Source organism: Brachyhypopomus gauderio, unplaced genomic scaffold (genome assembly GCF_052324685.1).
Source record: "Brachyhypopomus gauderio isolate BG-103 unplaced genomic scaffold, BGAUD_0.2 sc47, whole genome shotgun sequence".
NCBI lineage: Eukaryota > Metazoa > Chordata > Actinopteri > Gymnotiformes > Hypopomidae > Brachyhypopomus > Brachyhypopomus gauderio.
In genome coordinates this window covers 350,982-363,283 of record NW_027506873.1, presented here as the reverse complement: position 1 = coordinate 363,283, position 12,302 = coordinate 350,982, and the positions used below count along the sequence as shown (strand labels likewise).

The following is a 12,302-nucleotide window of genomic DNA, read 5'->3' as shown; positions in this document are numbered from 1 at the left end:
GACATAAAAGGTGGCCACATTGTCATTTGGCACCAGGCTGGAAAGTTTGCAGTAGGCAACTTGGACATTTTCATGATAGATTTGGACTATAAATCTCAATCTTTAATCCTAGTCATCACAAAGTCAGTTATTCTGAGCCTTAAATCTGTGCCTTAATCGTTTAGCAGATTTGTACTGCCATTTCCCCAAATCTTCAGATATTTACGTGTTTTAGGTTCCACTTTCAATGGTTGGCAATTCGATTTAAGGCTGATGAAAGGCATTACATTATCTGCTTGTTTATTTACTTGGAATGTCAGAAGTTCCCTTGGAAATCAAACATTAATTTAAACATCACTCAAAGACACTGGTAATTTTAAGATTATCTTTATTAAATAAATAAATACTGGTCTTGTCAAATAATAAGTTACATCCATGTCATGCTATCATTCTGTCTCTCTAGCAATCATCATCATGTGGCCCGGATCATTACCCCTTCCTCAGGCAATGATTGTAGAGCTGGGGTTGGTGCCATCCAGACAGACCTTCAGCTCTGGTTGAAGGAGACTTCACCATAGATTCCAACTCCTGTAGTGGATGTATTCACAGTTTTACAGTGGTTTGCTCTATAGAGAGCTACACAACATCACCCTGCCCAGCTGAAGCCATTCACATGGGCTTAACATCCCACTAAAGCTTCAGCACAACAAGATTGCTGCATAAAAACTAATTGTTATTTATACTACATGTCCATTTAATGGTCTCTTCTGGTTCCAGCCCAGCTCTCTAGAGCTTCACTTTTCGTATGTCCATGGTCTCTCAGTTCCTTAGAGAGAGGACCAGAGTTTGTACCTCAAAACCTTCACCACACTCATATGTTGGGCACCAACTGCATCTCCTCTGGATAGAGACCAGCCAAGTTCTGCCCTCAAAGCTGCAGGGACTCCTAAACAGGGGGTGTGGCCTGTGGGAGGACAGGGGGCGTGGCCTGTACTGAGGATGTTGCGTGGGCGTTTGTTCAGTGGCATCGCTGCAGCAGCATGTTGAGAGCGTACTCCATACGGTTGCGCAGGTCTTGTGAACAGCCACGTCGAAGCAGCACACTCAGGCGGATCGCCGTGGAGACCCGCTCCTCGTTGATGTACGTCAGCAGATATTCCTCACTCTGGCTGCACAGGATGATTTTGGTGTGGTCATGGTAGAAGTTCACCTACCAAAACCAACAAGATAAAATCAGCAAAAAAAAAAAAAAAAAAAAAAAAAAAACCAACCATGTAGAACTTGCTGGGGTGGAGAAGCGGCTGCAGTACTGGGAGGAGCAGCGTTACCTGAAAAGTGCCATCATTGAAGAGCATCATGAGAGCACGGTCCGACTTCAGCCACTGCAACAGATACAGCCGAGGTCTGCTGATGTCCGTCACATTACGTACATCACCACCCTGTGGTGCGAGAAGACGGCTGGCATTGTGAGATAGAAGCAAAGCAATAACATCTGCTCACAGTGATGGACCAAGATCTTCCACTCACATCCATGAGATTTTCCTCCATGTAATGTGTGAAGTATTTCAGGATGGTAACCTGGCTCACAAACTGCTCTGGGGCTTCACAGGTGTTGAAGACCATGCACTGGCCCAGCTCTGCATAGTACTGCACCGTCCTGAAAGTAAAGAGAATTGACATAAGCCTCAATGCATCACCTCTGGATGACCACCACAACAGTCCCAATACCATTGAGGAAATGACAATGGAGCTGTAAAGTACTCAGCATTTTGAAGTGGTTCACGGTGGGCATGGGATACACTGTATGCATGAGGAGTCAGGACTACTCACTTTTTGTCTGACAGCAGGCTCATGTGAGTGCCATTATTGAAAAGGACACCGACGGTGTGGTCGGAAAGCTGGTAGCCGAAGCCGTACTTGTTGGAATAGTCCACCCACTTAGTCACCCACTGGAAGCCACAGTTCAGGCCCTCTTTCGGAATGCCATTAGCTGTAGGGATGAAAACAAAGAAAGGAAGCGTACGTCAAGACTAAATGGATTATGCATTTAGCCATGGGCTGCTGTCCAACACTATGAGCAACTGGACTGTTAGGGATGAGAGTGGGTCCCAGGCATGGGATACCTTCTGGCATATTCTCTAGACAGCCCCGAAGCACTCTGGCAACAGTGTCCACAACATTTCCCATTGTGCTGTCCTCCAGGCCTGCCATCCAACCGAAGCACAGGAACACATTAGACACAGCATTATAGTCCTCATTAATGTCTCACAAATAAGAACAGTTTCACAGAGCATCATGACAGCCCAAACACGTACTGATAGAGAGAGAGAGAGAGAGAGAGCTAGAGAGAGAGAGACACAGACAGAGAGAGAGACAGAGAGAGAGACAGACAGAGAGAGAGACAGACAGACAGAGAGAGAGAGAGGCACAGGCACAGACAGATGCACACTTGAGTTAAAGAGCAGCGAGAGCGAGACACGAGACACGTACATTCACTGCTGCTGCTGCAGCTCCCCAGTGTTCCCCGCACGATCATGTGGATGGTGTCGCGGAGCTGTGGCTTGTTGCCACCGTCGTTGGTGGGGGCTGCTGGCTTTGCCGGAAGTGCCGCTGGTGGCTTGCCATCCTGGGAGAAGGAGGGGAGAGTCAAATGACAAAAGTAGGTTACATTCAGTGTCCAGAGGAATAAAAGCATCCTTTTCATTTTATGCAGGAAGCTTGACAAAAGATGTCGTTAACCATTGCCACTGACCTCAGGCCTGCAGGGTGGATTGCTGATGCAGGCCTTCCTAAGGTCTTGGCGCAGTCTATGGATATCCTCTTCCTCTTTTGTCAGTTTATCTGCAAAAAAGATAAACACACTATAGCCAAATCTCCACATACACATGGGCCACACTTCAGCTGGATGTGATACTGTGGGAAAACTGCCGTAAATTCTAGAGCTATGGTTGGAATGTTAGGAGTGAACATACTCACTTAGTGTTTCAAAGTACTTGGCCTTGTCTTTCTTGCCACCAAACAGGGCGGCAGCGGCTTTCTTGAAGAAGCTCTTAGCAGGGCTGGTATACTGGAGGTCTGGGGCCATGTGGCAGCAGTTAGAAGACAGTCTGTCTGGAGTAAAACCCTGCGAAGATCCAGAGCAACATCAGGACTCCAGCACAGACAAGAATCTCAGCCAGCCGAACGCAAGAGCTTTTTGTCCTCGATGAAGACAACGATGAGGATGAAGCACATACCTGGCTGAAGAATTCATGGCTGAGGATGTCATCCAACCTGGGGCGCTCCTCTGGGTTCCTGGCCAGCATACGGCTGATGAGATGCTTGGATTGTGGAGACAGCATGGACGGCAAGGAGTAACGTGCCTCCCGAATGCACCGGTATGTCTCCTTCAGATTGGTTGTTTCAAATGGGGGCCTGCCCAATAGCATGGTGTACCTGTGGGAAGGTGATTCACGCAGCTGATAAGGACAAGGTCAAGTCAAGTCTGTCCGATTCCAGCATTTTAATTACATGTCGACTCACATGACACAGCCGAGTGCCCAGACGTCAGACCCGCAGCCATGACCCTGCTTGTTCAGGACTTCGGGAGACAAATAGTTAGGAGTCCCACAAATAGTTCGTCTCCTGTTCTCAACAGGTTCCAGCTTCGCTGCCAGGCCAAAGTCACCAATCTTAAGTTCCATTGCTTCATTAATGAAGAAATTACCTGCAGACACCAGATCAGCAGTTACAAAAAAATGATCTTGAGATTGCATGCAAAAAAGTATTTGCAAAATAATGACCAGAAATCTTTGGACAGCCTACCTAATTTAAGGTCTCTGTGGAGGATCTCCTGTTCGTGGAGATACTTTAGGCCTGAAACAATCTGTCTTAGGTAGTACCGAACCTCTGGCTCTGTGAGAACCTTGCGGGCTTTCAGGATGTGTGCCAGTGACTGAAAAGAAGGAAGCAGAGCAGTGTTGGTTACAACAGAGATTCAGAGGTACCGGACCTGCACTGGCGAGGGCTGTACTACAACACTTACTCGTCTACTGCAGTACTCAAGAAGGATGTAGATGTTGTCTTTGTCCTCAAAGTGGTGGTAAAATTGGACAATATGTTTGTGGTGAAGGGCTCGGTGCAGTTCTATTTCTCGGTCAATCTGTAAACCAGTTAAAAAAAGTTTAGCACTCTTAGAACACTCTTGGAGAGTCAACAATGGAGTGAACAATGGAGTGAACAATGGAGTGCATCCTTGGTTAAATAAAAAAGCAACAGGAAGCTTCTTACCTTCTCCCTTTGGTGAGGTTTGGAGACACGAGTGTGTGGAATAATTTTTACAGCATACATTTTCCCTGATCCCAGATCTGTAAATTCGTAACATTTGGCAAAACCTCCCTGTGAATGAAAACATACTTAGTCACACAGGCTGGAAAGGAATTCCACTGGCAAGGTTGCTCAATAGCGCAAAAAACTAATTAAAGTATAAAGTATGCAGAATGCGGTGTCTACTCAAAGGTAAAACATTTGTCCCCAGAATGCATCTCCTTGTCGACTTTTTTTTATGAATATAAAGAACCAAGGTCCGAACATGGCTAACTTCGAAGGCTCGTAAGCATACCTTGCCAAGAACTTTCCCTCTACAGTAGCATTTTCCTGTCGTGGAATCCGATATGATCCGTGACATTTCCTGGGTTGTGTGCGAATTGTCCTCCAATTTTGCACGTCGCGTCTCGGAAGATTTATTATGTGCGTGCTCACACATCTTGTTATTCCCAGGTTGATAGGCAATAGTCCTAAGAATATCCATGCTCGTATCCTTTGTTAAAAATCCTCCGAACTGAGAGTGAAGAGGTGAGGTGCACCTCTTATAAACTAAAGGACCGCCCCTTTATTTTGACTCCCTACGTCACGCCTCTCCACGATGCGCATCGCTCCCACTGAATTATTGTCCATGTTATCTGTGTGTGTGAGGGTGATAGGGAGTCTTCTCTGGACTCACTATATTAGACAATGTTCACACCAGTTTGCTAAAAATAGATAGAACATTTCTTATTTTATATATACGCTGTTTGGACTATGGAAACAAAGTCATGGAAATGTTTAAGAGAAACACACACTTGGATAACGGTTTGAAAGCTCTTTTGCGCCGCTATGTGGCATGTTATAGTTCCAAACGTCTTCACAGCTGGATCGCAAATAGGCTCTGCAAAAAGAAAAAAAAAACCCCACAGATATATATATATATAACAGATACTGACCTTTAGTATCGATGCTTTTGTAAGCTACGTCAAACGCTTTATGAGACCTGTGTCCTCACTGTGAAACTTTATGTCTCTGAGCGCAGAGGCAACCTAAATTCTTAGTGGTGTTAATTCCTTTTTTCAAATTCATTTACATTTCGTTTCTTTTAAATAAAGATCCCAATAACAAATAAGGAAGTAAAGCATTGACACATGTCTTGAGAAGCCGTCGTGGTTTCACGAGTCCCTGCAACGTAAAAACGTATGAAAGTCAAACAGGACATTTTACACTCCTTTGCTTACTGCGTTCACGGAGACACGGAGCCATCGTCTCATCTTTCAAATTACGGTAATTTTTCATCATTAACATTAGTCTGAAATGTGTTTGAGTTATGCTGAAACATTTTCATGCAAATCTTCACTTGTTTAGAAGTTTACACTGCAACTAAAACGTTTGTTTCTGTTATGTTTCACAGTTCGTTTTTAATTATTACCAAAGCTCCAAGAAAGTCTAATGAAGATGTTAAAGCTTTTAGTATAGCTCGTAAACAGAAAAATGATTAACTTATTATGATTGCCATATCGACAAATCCTCATATAGGCCTACTCTCCCATGTGCTTTCTTGCCTCAAGTTAATAGTGGGACCCTACAGATTGTGAGCTATGGACACAACCACCAATTCCACATCAGTTTCCCAAACGGATAGCAATTTGGATTCCTATCACTGGAAGATTGGTATCCCTGTAGCCGGAGCTGTGGTTCTGGTCTTGTGTGTAGGTCTCGCGGCTTGGTGGTGCAGACGCAGACACACAAGGAAGACCTTAACAATTCAGACACAGCCTCTCCAATCTCAGATCGACTGCCATAATGATGACCCCAGCGACAATGAAGGTGATGAAGACCCTGATGACGACTATGTTAATGTACCTTCATTGAGGCCTCAACCTCAAGAGTCAGAGCAGACTTCCAAAAGGAGTTCAGGTTCGGAGGGGGAGGTGTGTGACACAAACATCATAGATTGTGTTTATGTCAATTATGATCCTGAGAAGGAAAACTACTAAAGAACAATAAGGTCAAAAGAACTCGTGCACAAACCAGAACCTACATTGAAGAGATAAAACTAAGAACAAGCCTTTTGGAACATTGAGATCAAACCTCACTGAGTATTTACAGGAAATATAATTTATAAAAAAAACACATTCAAAAAACAAACAAACAAAAATGCATCACTTATCACAGGATGCTCAGTTAATTTTGGATTTTAACTTGTGTACCCAAAATTTTCTATATTCAGCATTAGTGAATATATTCCATATTTCAGTTTCAATTGACAGAACATGTGAGTGAGCTGTGGTAGATGAGTATGTTTAGCCACGTGATTTCAGAGGGGAAACATCGTTTCCTGTCTCACGCATGGCCAAGATGTCGTAAGCCCACACTTGGTCCTGGGCAGTCCCCTGCATGCAGTTGTGGGGCCAGTGTGGGAAAGGTAAGGGGCATGCTACAACTCTGGCATCTCCAGGAAGCTCCAGCAGAAGCTTCTTCTCCAAGTCTTCCATCTGACAAGGTCAGACACAACACAGTCTGTGAGCTACAGTACATAACGTGGCACTGCTGTGTTGGTGTGTGTTTACCACACCCTGAATCCGCATGTCTGAGTTCAACCAAATATGGAGAGAGAAGAAAGATCCTGGTACTCTATTTTGAGAAGTTCATAATGGTTTTGGAAAGATGGACCCATATTATTATCATCTATATTCATGTGGTTTTATTGAAGTTTTTATGAGGATTATAAAAATAAACTGGTGATCATCACTTGGAAAAATCTAAACTGAAGTCCATAATTTTTATAGCTCAGTTAACCTACTATAATAAGGAAGGGTTTGAAATTCAAAACGTTGGTATGCACTGACACCAAGTGGACTAAACAATGAACTGCTTCATTATACTCCAATAGTTTTAAAATCACTAATACTGGTTGTAAAAAGGTTGTAAAAAGGTTGTGGAAAAGCTTGACTTACCACAGGAGGTGCCAGGAATGCAATCACGTTGGTGTATTTGGACAGCTCAGTCTGCATAAAGACAGGACATGCCATCATAAAGCGTGCATAAATCAGTTGGGCACATATTTATAAAGCCTCAGTCGTACCTTCCAGAAGTCCTGCTTGACGAAGGTGGCGTGCGTGCGCGGAACGCTCTTCCACCATGCTCTGCTTTGAGAGTAGGCCAGCAGCATCGAGTTGATCTCGAACCCTGAACACTCAAATCCAGCTGCACATGCTGCAAACACCTGCAACCAAAAGACCATGTAGTCACCAGCATGACTCCAGCAGGTTCTCTTATTCTTCTGTAGCTCACAAGGTGGAGCTGGCAGGACAAAGTGTTGGTAATGCCAAGGTCAGGGCTTTGATTCCCAAGGAGTGTGCACACAGTCAAACTGATTAAATATATGTAAGTAGAAAGTGGCTGCCAAATGCTATGTCAGTTCTGAGGCGACAACTCACCAGTCTGCCGTCACCAGAGCCGAGATCAGCTGGCCACGTCGTTCCGCAAGCACACATCACATTGTCAGATTGAGCTTCGGTAGATGGCAAGAATGGCACCTTCAGCCTTCAGCATTAATCCCGGCATGCAAAATATGGCCCACAGTGCATATCAAGCTGAGAAAAGGGCTCCTGTTGCTAATGTGAGGATCTTCTTGTCCTGATAGTGAGGGGCTGTTTGGGGTTCTGATCCTCAAGGATGACCTCGATGGAGTCCTCCATATCAGTCCCGCTTTAATCTGTGGACTTCGAAGGAGAGCAGGTTCTGTACCAAGTTCTTCTGAAAGAAGCTAAACACACACACACACACACACACACACACACACACACACACACACACACACACACACACACCCTCATCAGTTTGATCAGGTAAAATACACCATGTTTGCAATCCTAAATTCTTCTTTTGATGTACATTTATCTAAGGACACTGGATCAAAAATGTACTAATTAAATAATCAAAGAGTAAATTAGAGACAATATAAAAGATAACAGTAAAATCTATGATCAGGATAACATTGATATATCATTTTTGTGTCAAGTTAATAAAATCAAGATTTTGTTGGAATATATTATAATCCAGTTCGTCACCAGAGGTCGCACCATGGAAAATCCTCAGGTTATTTAAGGTCTTTCGTTTTGTACCTTCTCACGCATATGCAGTGAACGTCAAATAATTGTATCCAAAAATATAACTATTCTACAGATTCTATTAACGGACAGTGATGTTCTACTTAGGTCGTCCACTTCCGCCCTTTACACAACCTTGAAAAGCAGATCGGTTAACGGCAAATTGAAACTTGCCTGGTTCTCAGATCTGCACACAACTGACCATGTCAAGACTGTGTTTACACTTGATGTTTTGGCCGTTATCGTATATCGGTCTAGTACCCTTGCTAGTAGTCTGAACGTGAGAATCTGCATAAATTACGCTCTCGTGCGTAATAGGGGTTTTGCAGGCTGAATACAGCTGACAAATCACAAAAGCAGGGTTGCCAACTTTTCAAGATCACTTGGAGTGAGATTTGAACCTGACGGGGGGGGGGGGGGGGGGGGGTGTAAAATGGACACAAATTAAGTATTAATTTGTGAGTAACACTGGGGAGTAACACTGCAGTCGGAGCCTACAATACCAGTATCATCACTCAGACACGGAATGAAAACCTGGCGTTCATCGCAAGACATTTACATTGACAATATTAACACCCAGAACTTTCATTCTAGTTACCTTATACTTAGCCTGATTGTGTGATTTGTTTGTAACTTGTGTATTCATCTGTATAATTTGTTTTTGTGTAATTTGTGTGTTAATGGGCCACCCAATGGAGGATGGGTTCCCTTTTGAGTCTTGGTCCTCCCAAGGTTTCTTCCTAATCCCCACCATCATAGGGAGTTTTTCCTCGCCACTGTCGCCTTTGGCTTGTTCATTAGGGATCTGGACCCATAGTATTGTTAACCTTGTAAATCCTGTAAAGCGCTTTGTGACAACATGTGTTGTGAAAAGCGTTATACAAATATATTTGATTTGATTTTATATTATATCGCGATTGCAGTGGTTGGCGCCAGAGCGTAGTGACTCATTGAAGATATGGATCAGAAGTAAATAAACTAGATTTTTTTTTCGGCGTGAGACATCGGATGTGTGGCGTGAGAGCGTGTGAAGACAGTCAAATGCGTGTGTCTCACGCTCAATCATAATCAGCATGACCGGTTTGGCAGTGGGTCAGTAATGGTGTGGGGTGGCATTTCTTTGGAGGGCCGCACAGCCCTCCATGTGCTCACCAGAGGTAGCCTGACTGCCATTAGGTACCGAGATGAGATCCGGTTGAGCTGGTGCGGTTGGCCCAGGGTTCCTCCTAATGCAGGGCAATGCTAGACCTCATGTGGCTGGAGTGTGTCAGCAGTTCCTGCAAGATGAAGGCTATGGACTGGCCCGCCCGTTCCCCAGACCTGAATCCGATTGAGCACATCTGGGACATCATGTCTCGCTCCATCCACCAACGTCACGTTGCACCACAGACTGTCCAGGAGTTGGCGGATGCTTTAGTCCAGGTCTGGGAGGAGATCCCTCAGGAGACCATCCGCCACCTCATCAGGAGCATGCCCAGGCGTTGTAGGGAGGTCATACAGGCACATGAAGGCCACACACAATACTGAACCTCATTTTGACTTGTTTTAAGGACATTACATCAAAGTTGGATCAGCCTGTAGTGTGTTTTTCCACTTTAATTTTGTGTGTGGCTCCAAATCCAGGCCTCCATTGGTTAATAAATTTGATTTCCTTTGATGATTTTTGTGTGATTTTGTTGTCAGCACATTCAACTTTGTACAGAACAAAGTATTCAATGAGAATATTTCATTCATTCAGATCGAGGATGTGTTATTTGAGTGTTCCCTTTTTTTTTTGAGCAGTGTATATTATATCTTGCCATTGCTTTTGATGCGCTGTTCTTTAATGCAACACCTGTTTGTTTTGTATATATTTTTGTTCAATAAAGTTTAATATGGCATATAAATGAGTGTGTCTCATCTGTTCATTGTAGCAGAATGTTTACAGTCCAATTTTGAGTCAGTGGGTCAAATGACCTGGAAGCTATTGAAGGAAAATCACAATTTTCCATATAAAAATTGATAAAAATGGAAAAAAGCCTAAAATGCAATATAAATGAGTGTGCCTCATCTGTCCAGTGTAGCAGAATATTTTCAGTCTAATTTTGAGTTAGTGGGTCACATGACCTTGAAGCTATTGAAGAACAATTGCAATATTTTCAAATAAAAAATTGCTAAAAATGGAAAAAAGCCTAAAATGCCATATAAATGAGTGTGCCTCATCTGTCCAGTGTAGCAGAATATTTTCACTCTGATTTTGAGTCAGTGGGTCACATGACCTGAAAGCTATTGAAGAAAAATCGTGATATTTCCATATAAAAAATTGGTAAAAATGGAAAAAAGCCTAAAATGGCATATAAGTGAGTGTGCCTCATCTGTCCATTGTAGCAGAATGTTTTCAGTCCGATTTTGAGTCAGTGGGTCACATGACCTTGAAGCTATTGAAGATAAATCGCGATATTTTCAAATTTAAAAATCGCTAAAAATGGAAAAAAGCCTAAAATGGCATTTAAATGAGTGTGCCTCACTGATGTAATCTTTTTGGCATGATTTGATATCATTTTCCACTCAGGTGGTCATACGACAATGATTTATAATTATTTTGGTTTCTCAAGAGTGTCTAGTTGGGAAATTTATTGATGGTCCCTAAGTGAACATCCGCGCGTGAGAGGAGGGAGCGACAGAGAGCGGCTGGCCGAGTTCATAGTGCCTGATTCGGATCAACCGTGAGGTAGATGCCGCAATCTCCGCGGAGCTTGAATATCCAATATCCAACTTGAAACTAACTTCACCGCGGTCTGATACCGTTCGTCAAACAGCTGACTTCAACTAGTAAAACAAATATGGCAATTGATTAATAATCGCTTTTGCGGTGAACTACACATCTCAGCATGTACGTAGAGATGACGTAGGCATATGTGCGAAGGCGCTCGATCGCGTGTCGTTGCGCGTGCTCGATCGCGTGTCGTTGCGCATGCTCGATCGCGTGTCGTTGCGCGTGCTCGATCGCGTGTCATTGCGCGTTCTCTCGCGGCTTGAAAGCGGAGGACAGCGCTGCTGCTCCTCAGAGGGCGCAGAGGAACACGAGCGTCACCGCGTATCGACTGAACTGTCCGTGTCTAGAAATCGGTGTTTGTAGCATGCTCCAGGACGGATCTATGCAGGTTTGTTTTTTTCCTTTATTTTTCATATATATTTTACGAAACGCGGGGTTTAAAGCAATTAACAGAAAGAGAGAGTACACTTAATCTGAACATTCCCGTGTGGAACAGGGACGGTAAAAATTTAGGTAGCGCGTGGCAAATGTATTGCTTTATAATAAGACGCTTTGCTTTTACTCAATGAAAAGAAATCGCGTGTCGGGTGAAAACGAAAACAAAATTATAGCAAAATGAAATGAATAGAAATCATCTCTCCGTCGGCTAAGCTGGGGTGGGGGGATATTACGGCCATAGCGCTTGGCTTTGAGTGAAGCTTGAATTCTGTGTAACATGCCTTCGACGTGATGGTGGCAATATCGTTTTTTTTTCAGTCGTATATTGTATATTAAATATTTTCCCATTTAACCTAACAGTTTGATGTTAAGTTAACCTACGTTTAAATATCAAGTCCGGTTCTCTTAAGGAGTGCAGTATAGACATTTTTATCTTAATGGTTTCTGATGTGTTGTTTAATTATTGGACAGAACCTAAGGTCACTTTCTGTAGATGGCAGGTGTACTAAGTTCAGAAGGAATAAGTGAAATAATCTTTTTTTATATTTCATGAAGATGGCAGGCCATCTTCTCTGACAGTATTTAGTTTAAACCTTGTTTTCAAGTTATCTGACAAACAAGTACACAGTACTACCTTTTAATTTTTTTATTCTTTATATTACCATTGGAGTAATGATCATACAAGTTAAAATGCTAATGAAATGGTTCTGATGAAATCCACTTTGAAATGC

The 12,302-nt window shown here is 43.2% G+C and overlaps 2 protein-coding genes and 1 pseudogene across 4 annotated transcripts in view; 1 reads left to right on the top strand and 2 right to left on the bottom strand.

The window, feature by feature from the left end:
• Nucleotides 1-359: 359 nt before the first annotated feature.
• plk2a (polo-like kinase 2a (Drosophila)) lies at nucleotides 360-4,816 on the bottom strand. Its single transcript, XM_076986580.1, has 14 exons — nucleotides 4,580-4,816; nucleotides 4,249-4,356; nucleotides 4,004-4,120; nucleotides 3,784-3,913; nucleotides 3,502-3,685; nucleotides 3,216-3,414; nucleotides 2,956-3,103; nucleotides 2,732-2,820; nucleotides 2,470-2,605; nucleotides 2,103-2,183; nucleotides 1,810-1,969; nucleotides 1,507-1,636; nucleotides 1,308-1,418; nucleotides 360-1,189 (listed from the first exon to the last, which is right to left on the bottom strand). The coding sequence occupies exons 1-14, from the start codon at nucleotides 4,766-4,768 to the stop codon at nucleotides 998-1,000; spliced, it is 1,974 nt and encodes a 657-aa protein (XP_076842695.1). The 5' UTR covers nucleotides 4,769-4,816; the 3' UTR covers nucleotides 360-997.
• A 1,753-nt stretch (nucleotides 4,817-6,569) lies between these two features.
• On the bottom strand, nucleotides 6,570-7,967 carry LOC143487565 (ATP synthase subunit C lysine N-methyltransferase-like; annotated as a pseudogene). The gene is made up of 4 exons (XR_013124297.1): nucleotides 7,707-7,967; nucleotides 7,352-7,492; nucleotides 7,224-7,274; nucleotides 6,570-6,761 (listed from the first exon to the last, which is right to left on the bottom strand). The product of XR_013124297.1 is annotated as an ATP synthase subunit C lysine N-methyltransferase-like (transcript).
• A 3,041-nt stretch (nucleotides 7,968-11,008) lies between these two features.
• LOC143487564 (ras-related protein Rab-3C-like) overlaps nucleotides 11,009-12,302 on the top strand; it is a 31,141-nt gene continuing 29,847 nt past the window's right edge. Inside the window, exon 1 of one of the 2 annotated variants that reach the window (XM_076986578.1) lies at nucleotides 11,009-11,088. Coding sequence is in view for 1 of the 2 variants with exons in the window: in XM_076986577.1 (XP_076842692.1) it covers nucleotides 11,498-11,521 (24 nt within the window). In the remaining variant the exon portion in view is untranslated. Of the gene's footprint in view, nucleotides 11,089-11,310; nucleotides 11,522-12,302 lie in introns of those variants that run through there. The other variant, XM_076986577.1, reaches the window with a different exon arrangement.

Coding starts and splice junctions, on each gene's coding strand:
- plk2a (XM_076986580.1), bottom strand. CDS start 4,768: ATGGATATTCTTAGGACTATTGCCTATCAACCTGGGAATAACAAGATG. Junction 4,357..4,579: donor GAGGGAAAGTTCTTGGCAAG/GTATGCTTACGA, acceptor TTTCATTCACAG/GGAGGTTTTGCCAAATGTTA. Junction 2,821..2,955: donor CAAGTACTTTGAAACACTAA/GTGAGTATGTTC, acceptor TCTTTTTTGCAG/ATAAACTGACAAAAGAGGAA.